Below are 13,229 nucleotides of genomic sequence, written 5' to 3'. Positions count from 1 at the left end.
GAAAGTTTAACTTAGTAATTAGGAAGTCCTGTGTTTGGGTTCAATTTTCCGTAAACCTGACATTTTGTCTCTGTTTTTTTTTTCTTATAACTGTTGCTTCACACTAACGGTGCCTATTCCATCTAAAAACAGCAGCATGGTTTCCATATGACACAGAGTGATAACTTTGATTGAACCTGGTTGATTGAATCTTGATTAAATTTGTATTGTTGTTCTGACCACTTTGCAAAGACAAATTAAAAACTCACAAAGACAACCAGCTTGTGTGTAATTCAATTTAATCCAGAATTTCATAACAGTGGCCAATTATGTTTATAGGCCATATTTTCACCAATATGTTTTAAATATATTTAAATAAACTTTTAAAATATGTAATATCATATTGGTACATTTCCCTGCAGTTTTATTGTCCAGTATTGTGTAAAAACATTTCCATAGTAGTAAGGGAAATTACTACAGTTTACAGTAATCTGCACCACTGGAAGAAAACAGGAAATCACTGCAATTATTACTACTAACTCACTTTTATTTTGACAGAAATATTTTAGAGATATGGATATATGGTTTTCAGGTGAATACAGATAATATGTATTATAATTTCATTGTTAACCTCCCTCGCCACCACCATCATAGTTACACTGAATTAAACAGATAACGAATGGGATGCTGCTTACAGAGAACTACATGCAGGTTTTTTTCTGTAGCTTCTGTGATTCATTGCAAGCAGTTTCTTTATCTCCAGAGCTTCTTTCACAGTCAGGCTCTTGCAGAATCAGCAGTCACCTTGTGCTCCAACCAACAGAAAAGAAAATCAAGCTGCTAGATCTTAATATAACACATGTGTAGTTTATCTCTTGAACACTGGAGGACCCTCAGGCACTCTGGAGTTAATGATTTAGAAGCCTTTGAGAGTGATTATTAATGTACTTTAAGACACACTTTGTTGCTGCATTTTTGTGTCCTCTTTGTGCACTGGCTAAGGAGTCAGAACATGTGTGACCAATTTCAGCTGTTCATATATTTGAACATTGAGTTAAAAGGTGACAAATGTCAACAGGTCTCAGGTTTTAAAATCTTCCCTTTTTGTTATTGTCAACATTGGTATTGAAAGATTAAAACTATCACATCTAATATCACCACACTAATTTGCTGGACACAGTGTAATTATTGCTTTGCTACAAAGTCTAAGCAAGTTAACAAATTAATTTACAATCTATACTGAGCTAAAAATGGCTAAACAAACAGTTTTTTTCTGTGATAAGCACACTGAATACAAAAATTAAGTTAAAATTAAACCAAGGCACAGAGATATCTGATAATGATGATTAGGCAGGTGGAAGATCTCCAGGTTTTCACTGTACTTCATTTGCTTGTAAGAGTCACATTCTCCTCTCTCGCAAACTGAAAAGAAAACAGAAATCCACTCTGGTCAGATGCTTACCACAATGCATGCTACTCCAGGTACCTCCCATCCCTTTCATTATGAATCACATATAATATGATGTAAAATTTGATGTTACCTTTTCATCAGAGGAGGTTGGCAACTTCTTTCCTGTGTGGATCGTTTTGATCTTTGTAGCCCTGGTTAGCGATCCAATTATTAATAGTAGTTAGATGGTCATCTGTCATAACACCTTTGTTTTTAAGCTGGTCAGACCATTCCTTTACCATCTTTTCACTGTGGTGTGGAAAACTTTTTTCAAAATCTTTAAGTCTGCTTTTGCTTATATTTGTATTCTGGAAGTTTTTGAAGTTCCTGCTACTATCCAACCAGAATCTTGGCATTGAACCAAGGATTGTCAGCTTGAAAGTACCCACAACATCATTACTACTTATGGCTGCAGCCAAGAGGTCTCTGAAGGCTGGTGATTTTGTACTGGGAAATTCACGATGTACTTCTGCAGGCACATAAACTGTTGGAAGTTCACGGCCATGATATTTGTGTACATCAGAAATGTTCCCAGTAGATGAGTTTGTTGCCACTTCAAGCATGGCTTCTGCTAATCTGCTATTCTGGTTCAATTTTCTGGCCTTCAATATGCTACTGACTGGTGGCTGGTGATCTGCATTGATGAACTTTCCAATTCCTTTATTTCCTTTTGCATGTGTTTGCCAGTTTTTGTATTTTTCTACTTGGCCAACTAATTTCTGACGTAACTCTTTGCTTTCTTTTATGGCTTGTTTGGGTGCAGTTCCCTCTAACATGTACCAGTCCCCTCCCCTGATTGTTTCAGTTAATTCTTTCCGCTTGATGAAAGGCTCCCATTGGCCTGGGTAACTGAGGAGAGCATCAGCCTCCACAGATCGAAGACGATTTGCTTCCACAGTGATCTCTTCTTCACTGGCTTGTGGTTTTATTCCACGTGCCCAAGCAGAAAACAGACAGCTCTTGCCTTTGTTGTCTATGCTCACTGTCTGGTTGTTGATGTGCACATCATAATGGCCATCGGGGTATTGGTCACTCTTTGGTCTGTAGATCAGGGTCACAGTTTGACTGGCATGTCGAGTGTCTGGGCTCAGCTCCTGCATTTTGGTAAGTCTTCCATTGCTGTCCTCTGTTAGGATGACAACTTTAGTGCCAGTGGCTTCTGACAGGACTCTGATATCAAGGATGGTGCCTGCAGTCGTGGAGTTCTTGATCTTTTCAGCATGTGATCGTGAGCGTTGACCTGCCTCTCCTTCAACTTTTAGGTTAGAATTTGGGTGTTTTGGCATGTATGCAATGTATCTGTTTTCCTGTCCTGCTCTGAGCTTTTCCTCTGTTCTGTCACTCTTTAAACCCTTTCTTACATATTTACCAATAACACCATTTGCCTGGTCTTTAACAATAGAAACAATGTGACTGGAGAACTTCTGGTGGAAAACTTCCACCAAAGCATCAGCCAATAACGTACTGATGGTGCTGGCTAAATCCTGCTTGAAATCTTTCAGCAGTTTAATGTCTTCTGCAGACAGATCACTTACATTCACAGTCTCTGATTTTCGTTGCTTTTCTTTAAATATTTTCAGCTGTTCATGAAAATTTGAAAAGAATTTGTCTGACAGGCTGAGCACTGCACTGATGGCTTCCCCTGCCAGTGTGACCATGTGGACACCTTGTATAACTGTCAGAATTGCTTTTGCTGTTCCTCCAGTGTGTGATTTAGCTTTTTCAATCACTTTGTAGAGGGATGAATTCAGTTTGTTCTGCCACCTGAGGTCTTCATGGAATGGCTGTATTGCAGTTTTGCTTAAGGCCAGCAGCTCTTCCTTTCTTCTCTCGTCATTCAGGAGAAGTTGTTTTTTGTCCTCAAGGTGTGAAAGAATAATGAGGTCTACTAATGAAGATGACGGCTCTTTTTCTATTTTTAATTTCACATCATGATCAGTTCTCTCTTTCACCTTGCTTTTGATTTCTTCTAATATTTTTTTTATTATTTCATCTTCTGCCTTTCCCAGTCCATAGGCGATTAGTTCTTCTGCAGTTTTTTTAGCTGTGTGTTTTACTGCATTCCTCATATTTGTCTTTAAAACAGTACTGAAGCCATCTTTAGCTTGTCTAGAGAGAAATTTTGGCATTGACTTAAGCTGTTTGCCAAATTTAACTAAGGATTTAAAACATTTGAAGCCCTTTGAAATCAGCTTTCCAACTCCAAACCCAATGAGAGAGACACCAATAGAAATGGCTTTTTCTATAGCCCATGACTTCCAGCTGAATTCTCCTGTCACCATGGCCTCAATGCCAGTGATGCAGTCTGATATTCCCTCAATAATCAGTCCCATTCCAACTTGAGCAAATGTTCCAAATGTAAATGCAGTGAGCAGTGCTCCTCCAACAATCTGTAAAACTCCAAGAAAGAACACCAGCAGACCTTCCCATGAGAAACGAGGCTTTTCTTTCACAGAAAATACAAAGTTCAGACCTCGACTGCAGAGATTGTGAGCTTCTATCTGGAGATCTTCATCAGCATCTGACACCAGTTCACGAATCGTTGTTTCTTCGGCTGCTGCATTGCTTTCTTTCTTTTTTATTTCATCCAACTTTTGGATGGCCTCAGTAATGTTGTTGTCAAAGTAACTATACATTGTGGACCTGGTTGATAACTGTTTTTCCAGGCTGGTTGCATTACTGTCGGTTGAGTCTGCAGAGGACATTTTTGCAAACTGAAGGCAAACTATTTGTTCTTCAATGAGATACTTCACAGACTTCTGTGCTTCCTTTAGCTCATCTATGGCCTTAGTGAGGTAATCTGCTTTCTTTTGTTGTATAGTGCAGTATGCATGATTGTAAAATGCTACAGCTGCCCAGCTTTTATCCTCTGTCATGGCTTTTTCAAACAGTCTGGCTGCGGTATCCCACTTTCCATCACCCAGTGCAACATTTCCAAACTTGATGTAGTGATAAATGCTGGAACTTGGTGAAGTCTGACATTGACACTAACTTTTTGCCTTTGACAAATCAGCTTTCAGACTCTCTTGCAGTTCATTTCTTTTCAACTGATCAATTTCTTCTGATTTAGTTTGCAGCCAAATCCCCCAGAACTCATTCATGATGGCAACAACAGCTTTTTCCTCGTCTCCATCAGTGGTGTTATAAATATCTTGAAGTGTTTCACAGTATTCTGAAAAAAGGTCCTCCCGCAGTTTCATCTCAGCAACATCGTTCATTATATGATTTATCTTTTCTGCTGCAAGTCTGTCTCTTGTGCTCTTGGCTTCCTCCAGAGAGGACACTGTGCTGAAAGATGGCTGCAGGTGTTCAGTGGAAATGATTATCTGAGCAGATCCAGGTTTACCTTTGCGTGCAGTTCGTCCAAAAGCTTGGAGTTCCACTCTTGTGTTCTCAGAGAGGAAAGAGAGGATCACAAATAACCCTCCATTATTGTTCACCTCTGGGGACACTTTAATGTCTGTGCCACGGCCGGCAAGGTTTGTGGCAACAATGACATCACCAGGTACAATGACATCACCAGGTACAATGACATCACCAGGAAGCAGCTCCTTGTCTATTTTACTCAAACTGTCTCTGTCACTGCGGCAGTAGAGAATGATTTCACCTGGGATGCTGCTCTTCAACTCTTCGTAGATCTCGTTGGCTTTGTTGATAGTTTCACAGATCACCAACGCTGCTCTTCCATCTCTGTATGAATTTGGGGAAATCTGAGCTGTGACCACATCTTTTATTTCAGATTTCCATTCTTCAGCTGTTTTTTTCAGAGTACCTTTGACCTCAAATAACTTTTTCCTGTTGAATGTTGGTATTTTGCACACAGAGAGATTTGGATACAGGTCCTGCAAAAACTGAATGTCTGCTTTGCTCCCCAGTGTTCCTGTTGTTCCGTATATTTTCCCCTGGTATTTCTCAAAAAACGAAACGTTGGAAATATAATTTGTCACTGTTGAAATTGTGCTCAGTTTGACTTGGTGTTTAATCTCCACAAACTGCTGCAGACCATCCCCCCATTTCTTATTCAGTTCAACAATACCAGTGGATCTGAAGTCCACTGGACAGACGTTGTCATTTTCTATGACATATTCTCGTCCTTCTTTCAGTAACATTGCCAGAAAGGCATTCTGAACCCACACTGAGACTTTCTTCTCCACCAGAGTCTTCAAGAATCCAGGAATGCTGATTTTTTCTGTATTGTTTTCACATGGGGTGTACTGAATCCTCTCAGAGATCAATTCTGCAATGGGCTTGATGAGAACTTCTTCTGACTCATAGAGAGGACAACACAATCCTTCCTCCAGCACAAGAAATGAAAGCTCTGGGATGTCCCGGTCATTATATGGACTGCACTTTTGAAGACAGAGTAGTCTCTTGTCATCTAGCGTGTAAACAGTAAAGCCATAAGGCACATAGTCCTCAATTTCTTTGAAAAAGTCTACCATAGCATCCTGACTCACTGTTTTCAGTTTACTGAGAAGTTCATCTTTTTCGCTCTTGTAGATATCTTCTGTAAATCCTTTTGGCACAAAGTTGGATTCTTCAGCAATAGTTAAAATGTCCATTGGATCATTAATTTCAGTGTCTTCTGTGTTTATTGAGTCATAGATGGCCTTGAAGAATGAAGCAGGAGGACCTCTTACAAATGTCTGATGTCCTGTAGATAGGAAGCCATACTGACTGACGTGGCTCCAGATCATGGTGAGAATAATGTTCAGGTGCTGCATGGAGACCATGGGGCTGGACAGGTATGTCAGCTGCACTCCCTGATCCAGCAGCAGTGAGTCCACTTCATCGATAATGATGCACTGAAAGTTACGATCAGCCCTCACATCCTTCATCTCAAATATTTGGCGAAGGTGATCAGCAGCAAAGGCTTCAATGGTTCCATACACCACGTCCTTCTGATAGCATTCTTTCCGATCTTTATCCTCATTTTTATTTGTGTTTGTGTCGACTGTAATGCCAAAGTATTTGTAAAATTCTGCCCATTCTTCAGCATCTCTTTGGCATAACACAGAAGAGCTGGACACCACATCCACCTTTTCACCTCTAAGCACACGCAGCACTGCAAACATCGCTATGACACAAGACTTTCCTTCTCCAGTTCCCATCTCCAGGAGCTTCCCAGTGTCAGACAAGGCCAACAGGCACCAGCTTATCATCTGAGTTGTCCTGGGAAACCACTTCCTTTCAGCTTTGTGGAGGTGTACAGCATTGCATAAGACTGCAAGGACCTGCTGTAAATCCCCAACCTCCATGCTGTGACTCAGAGTCCTAGCTCGCTGTATGTCTCTGTGTTTTTTAATTTCACCAGTTTTGATTAAGTTTGTTACATGAGTTACTATGTTGTATGATTTACTCAGTGTTTGTTCATCAATTTCTTTCATCTGCTGTATTTCATAAAAAAGGTTGTCAATGCTTTCAGTTTTCTCATCTTTAAGGCTCTTTTCTAGATGCTGGATCAGATTCTTAGTTGTGCATGAATCTATGAGCTCAAGGAGAGATTTATTGTTTTCATCTTTCCACTTAGAGGAAACCTGATATGTTTCCATCAAATGTAAAATCTTCATGATGAAAATACAGTTTTGATCATAGTGGTGGTCAGTTAATGTTCCAAGAAGGTTTAAGACCTCTACTGGTGACCAAAGTCTTTGTTCCCCAAGATTTGAAACCATCTTGAAGACTTCTTTGGTTTCTTTGTCTAAGTCTTGGAATTGTTCCACGCAGGCAAATAAATTCTCCAAACAACATTTGCCTGCAGGATCTGTCATGTTTTTAACAGCTTCTGTTTCTCTAGCAAACACTTGCAAGAGATTTTCAAGAAAAGTCAAAATAAAGATCTCATTAGAAAGCATTTTCTTCCCGGTGATTTTCTTTGAGATGGTGATGATTTTTGTGTCAGTGGTTGTATCTTGGTTTAGATTGCTGTGGAGCACCTGAAAAAGGGCCTTAATGAACATGTGTTTCAGTCCCACATCTTCACTGTGAAATTTACTCATGAGGTTCTGCAGGACCTCCGCAGCAAACACCAGGGAGTCATCGTCTTTGAGTCTTGAAAGCTCCAGAGCATGCAGAACTCTGAGACTTTGTTTTTCAATAATAAATCCACGACTAAACTGTGTATGCCCTGTTTCCATTGCCTCTATGCCACGTTGAACATAATCTGACACAAAATCATCCATTGTACCATAAACAATGTCTGCTTCATAGACATCCTGGAATGATGGGTCAGTCTTCTTCATGTTTGTGTTAAGTGAAATGTTAAGGTGCTTGTAGAAGTCAGACCACTCCTTTGTTTGCTCCTCTGAGTGAACATCAGAGCTCAGCACAATGTCCAGTTTGTTTCCCATGCAGACTTGCATGGCTGCAAACATGGCTGTAACACATGGGTCTTCTTCCACACCAACCAGTTGTACCACTCCACTTTTATGAGTCAGCACCAGTCCACACCACCGCACCATCTGCCTCACCGTGGGCCACCGGCCTCTTATGTTGAACACTGCTTTGCAGAGCTGACACAGACATTTCTGTATGTTGTCTGCATTCAAAGATTCACATTTAAATGAATCTTTCATAAAAGTTTCTTCTTTTGGTACATTTTCTGTATATTTCAGGACACCAGTGTTAATGTTTTTTATCATATCAATGACAGAGTCATCCAAATTCCACAACATCTTTACTTCTGCTAGAACTGCAGTTACACTGTTCTCATCGTTTCCTCTTAGAGTCTTTTGGAAATCCTGACAAAATCTCTCAGCAGCAGCAGATTCAAGGAGCTGGATTAGAGAGTGCCCACAGTCATCTATCCAGTCTGGTGGTATGTCATACACTCGTACCAAGGTAAGGATTTCAGTTATGGAATCATCATCTGCATATTTCTGTGATAGTGCTTTAAGCAGAGTGACTGCTTCCATTGGAGTCCATTGGTTTCTTTGCACAAGTTTGAGGAGCATTTCAGTGGATTTTGAGTGGGCTTCTTTTCCATTTAGATCTGTGAGTGTGAATAAGAGAAGCTTTAAACACTGGATTTCCATCTTTAAAGTGAACACAGAGGCTCTTCCAACTGCACTCTGCAGTGATGATGTGAGGGTGCTCAGGAATTCAATTATAAAGAGGTTCTCAGTGGAAATCTCATATTCTGCCCATTGTTTGGCTATGAGGACAGCATCATTATCAGATCTGCTACCATCACTGAAAAAGTGCATCAGGTTCAGATACAGGGCTTGAGACAAGAAGAAAATCTCAAAAACACCACATGCTGATTGGCTGATGGATACCAAAAGGGACTGCATATGATTGGAGATGGTTTGTAGGGAAACTCCTTCAGATATTTCCAGAGACAGAGCACAGAGCTCTGTGATGAACACCTGAGTGTGCTGCAGAGTGCTGATGGATGGAGGAGCACTAATCCACTCATCAAACAGAAGTTTGTCCAGGACTGAAAGGATCTCACTGAGCTGATCAGCTGTGAGCTGACTCAGACTGAGATTTGAAAGTGGAAGACTGCATTTCACTGAGAGGATTTCAAGAAACTCATCACTGTCACTGCCTGATTCATAGCTGGCTTGAAACTCATCCAGACACCCTATTAGAACATCTCGTTTGGACTCACATTCATCTAAGATGTGGCTGCTCAATTTTTTCTCAAACTGCTCTTTAGCTTGTTGGTGAGATTCTTTTAGTCTTTGATTCAGTTTTTCTTTCTGTTGCTCCTCCTCTCTTCTCTTCCTTTCCTCCTCTCTTCTCCTCTCCTCCTCTCTTCTCTTCCTCTCCTCTTCTCTTCTCCTCTCCTCCTCTCTTCTCTTCCTCTCCTCTTCTCTTCTCCTCTCCTCTTCTCTTCTCATTTCCTCTTGATCTCTGATTGGCTTATTAAAGCAATAATCACACTCATATGCATCATCGTAACCAACTGGTCTGTAGTATTCACCTCCATTGAACACATATACGTATCGCCCATGAATAGTACTTTTGTAGAAGTCATCAAATGATTTGCATGGAGGCAAGACTTTAAAACATTTGCAGCATCTCAGGGAGCTTCCCATGTTACTCTCCTTTGGTAATTCATTACCCATTTTTGATGTTTTGGTGTCTAGAAGAAAGGTTTCTAGAAGAAAAAAAAAGAAAGAACAACTTAATGATCACAGACTACCCCAAGGCAGTGCCAGAGCATTTAGGCAAAAAGTATCACTCAAGCGCTGTTTTAGGTCATCTCCCAAGTCAGGATCCTGGGATCAATTGGGATAGAAGGCAGAGGCAGTGATACAGGAAACAAAAATGAGCCTGCCAAGCTGGTGAGTGAGAAAGGGTAAAGAAAACACTGCACAAACCTACGCTGCCCAGCCTTTTCCTCACAAACCACGATTATTAACAAAGGGGATGAGCTGAGGCTACAGCTGGAAGATAATAGACTCACTGGGGACTGCTGCAGAGGATTTACCCAGCAAAACCCAATGCACTTGTCAAGACAGAAACCAGAACTCAAAGAAACAACAGCAAGGTGGGGGTCTTTCCCTTTATATTAATGAAAAATGAGCAAATAATACTAAGACTGTGGACAATCACTGCTCTCCAGACTTAGAGTTTGTGAGATTTTTCTTCCTCGTGAGATTCAAGCTATTCTGACCACGGCACTAGATATAGCTTCCAATGCTAAATCTAACTCAGCCCTTAGCCTTCTACATAATGCCATTCACACCCACCTGAATAAGAAAGATGAATAAGAAGCAGCACACATTAAAGCTGACGTCTTTAATCATGTGGACTTAAAAGTAGTGTTCCCCAAATTTCACTTGCATGTAAACTGTGCTACATCTGCGAAAAGGATAAAGTCTGCTCCAACATTAAACAGAGCTACTACAAAGCCTCACCATCACCCGCCTGGGCCAGTTGGACCACATATCCCTGTTTATGTTGCCAGCTTACATCCCCCTCGGGAAATGACCCCCCCCCCCCCCCCCCCCCCCACCACCACCACACACACACACACACACACACACACACACACACACACACGCACCCCCACCCCGCCACATTTGTAAAACAAAAAAACTGTTAAGTTTTTTTTTAACAATGTATAAAAACAAAGCTGACACTTGTGAGACTTCATTAGAGGTGTAAGCATCACAGAAGGCGCCTTTTAAGACAGAAAAATATGAAGGAGATTTTTTTCTATCCTGCCTTTTTATAGCAGATAATCCCTTAAAAATATTCTGCACTAGATCAAAAATGGAAGAAAACCATGAATCAACATATGAACATTGCCTGATGCTGAACAAAGTTTCCGAGGTTTTATTAGAGACAGAGCTAAGCATTTTGCAATTTGGCATAATTTGTAAAAGTTTCAATTTCTCTGGTATTGAACAGCAGAAATTAGGCTTTCTTGTCAGAGGTCATTTTTGAAAAAGTAAATAAATAAATAATAGTGGGCGACAGTGCTGTAAAGAACAGTAGACTGGTGAAAAAGCTTGCACACAATTGCAGCCAGTGACATATTTACCAAAAGAATCTTTGAAAAAAGTGGGATACAGTAATATTGTTTTCCAATGGAAACTAAAAAACAGGTCACTGCCTATTCAAATACACTCAGCACTGAAGTCATTAGACTTAACCGAGTAATAAAACAGATTTGCTCCTGGGATACACTGCATTGGCCGTTGGAGTCTGGGGCTCAAGCTCATATATGTGTGGAAGTAACAAAATAATTTCAGAGTATTTAATCAAATAAATGTTCAGTTTATTCCAAAATAGAAAAGGCTTTTACTTTGAATTACATCTCTGCTCTCCTTGTAATATATGCATTCAAATAAAATAATTTGAATGCAGCTAAACAGAAACAACATAAAAAGACATTACATTTTCAACTTCGTTTAACCCGATTTAAGCCTAGAAGTCTTTTACCACATGTTGTGGGCATCTGTTGAATTAACAGCAGCCTTTTTCTTATTTTAAAGAAAGACATAAACTCATCATTTCAAATCCTGTTTGTAAATTGCTTCCATTTTACATTTTAAGCACCCCCAAAACAAAAGCTTCCCTGTCAACTTGTGGCATCACGGCAGCATCTTAGTACCATCTAAGTATGTTTCTCTAAGTAAAAAGGTGAATGGTGATACTGTCATGTTTGGAGTTGGTTCAAGTGTGGACCCAAAAGCAGACAGAGGAGGAGGCAGATTGCAAAGTGAAGCAAAACTAAATATAACATACATGAGACAAGAGTTTCCAAAATAAACCAGGAAATAACTAAAGCATGAGAACACCTTACACAGAGATGGGTGGTATATACTGAAACAGTGACTAAAAGCAAACTATAACCAAGAACTAAGCTAGATAGCAAAACTGTAAATAAGAATAGCCCAAGGATGAAAACAAAGAAACTAACCATGAATATTTGTAATAGAAAACTCCAAAAACTCAAAGCACCATAACACAGGACACCCCAAAATAAACATAAAAGCAAATGACAAGATTTTAACTAGCTGTCTCTCCAGCAATATGTTATATTGTGGACTGTATTGTGGACGCTGTCCCCAAGTCTTAAATGAATAAATAAGATGTCATTAACACAGCAGTAGGCCCAGGCTATAACTAAACAATGGACACGCCATGCAGTTATGTCTTACATACTTGGCTTTGAAATGACGACTCTGGTTCAGTTTTGTTGAATTCCTATTTCCAGACTCCGCACTCCTTTGCTTGTCTATGAGGATGTAGAGACTGTGAAGAGAGAACGGGGGACTGAGAAACAACAAGGGAAAAGCAGAAGTGCAAAATGCTAACCGGTGTCTTATTTTACGAGTAATGTCTTTGACAGCCCATGTTGCTCATATGCAGAGGAATTTGGCTGAAAGTCTTTTCTCCTCAGTGCATCTCTCCATCAGTATTTTCTAACTGTATCTTTGGGAAATATAAACATGCAAAACAAGTCCATCTAAACAACACCATGCAGCTCTGTGTGTCTTCATAGCTCCAAATTAGGTTAACTTAGTGTGTGCACAGTAACCTTATTGCCATCTGTCAAACAGATTATTTAATAGCCAAATCTAGAAATGAACACACACACACACAACACACAAAATACAACACTTACTTTCTTGCTATGTCAAAATAAAAGCAATACGAAAACAACTTCTCATCATTAAGTTTTTTTTATGCTTTATGTGTAATAATGGCCATAACTCCTAGTAGTTAATAGCCCTACTTTATGATAACCTCTTGAAGTTAAGCTAAAAGTCTGCGCATAAATCACATTTTGACTAAAGAAATATGCATTAAAATCAGTCATTTAATCAAATCAAATTTGATTATTGATCACATATAAACAGATATGAAAGAAACTCCTTAGCTCACTCTGGATGTGCATGAAGTGTTCTGAAGTCTGCCACATATAAAATAACACATTTATGCTTTTCACCTGTCTCTTGGTGTGATTTCCTGCTGCCTCGGCGTAAAGACAAAGGTACACGTCTTTGCTTCAGAGGATGTCCAACACCATCTGGGTTTACAGCTGTGTCATCCAGAAAACCACAGTTTGTGTCCCCATCGGAGCTTTTATTCTGCCCGTGAGTTTCGTTTTGAGTCATTGTAACGGGACATGTTATGCTTTGTACGTTTTTTAAACTTTCTGTTTTGGGGTTGTTTCACCAGCTATTTACTTTTGCTTTCAGAGTTAGTCATTTGAGCTGTTTGCAAAGGTCAAGGCATGTAAGGGCTTAGAAACGTGACACTGAAAACAAATGTTGACTTTTCAGATTAAAGATATTTTCACTTGGACTATTCCACCAGGCTCCTCTCACAGTGGTAC

The 13,229-nt window shown here is 39.9% G+C and overlaps 1 protein-coding gene across 3 annotated transcripts; it reads right to left on the bottom strand.

Annotated features, from left to right (window-relative positions):
* Nucleotides 1–269: 269 nt before the first annotated feature.
* Nucleotides 270–13,052, bottom strand: LOC101482961 (uncharacterized). Of its 3 annotated transcripts, XM_076876860.1 has the most exons (5): nt 12,840–13,052; nt 12,053–12,142; nt 4,971–9,533; nt 1,521–4,934; nt 270–1,401 (listed from the first exon to the last, which is right to left on the bottom strand). In XM_076876860.1, the coding sequence occupies exons 3-4, from the start codon at nt 9,499–9,501 to the stop codon at nt 4,417–4,419; spliced, it is 5,049 nt and encodes a 1,682-aa protein (XP_076732975.1). In that variant the 5' UTR covers nt 9,502–9,533; nt 12,053–12,142; nt 12,840–13,052; the 3' UTR covers nt 270–1,401; nt 1,521–4,416. The 3 variants fall into 3 exon arrangements, with proteins under 3 accessions (XP_076732975.1, XP_076732974.1, XP_076732973.1); XM_076876859.1 differs by having other exon boundaries at nt 1,521–9,533; nt 12,053–12,163; XM_076876858.1 differs by having other exon boundaries at nt 1,521–9,533.
* Between the last annotated feature and the right edge of the window lie 177 nt (nt 13,053–13,229).

Source organism: Maylandia zebra, linkage group LG18 (genome assembly GCF_041146795.1).
Source record: "Maylandia zebra isolate NMK-2024a linkage group LG18, Mzebra_GT3a, whole genome shotgun sequence".
Lineage (NCBI taxonomy): Eukaryota > Metazoa > Chordata > Actinopteri > Cichliformes > Cichlidae > Maylandia > Maylandia zebra.
The sequence above is the reverse complement of the archived record's forward strand: the minus strand, read 5'-3'. Positions and strand labels throughout refer to the sequence as shown.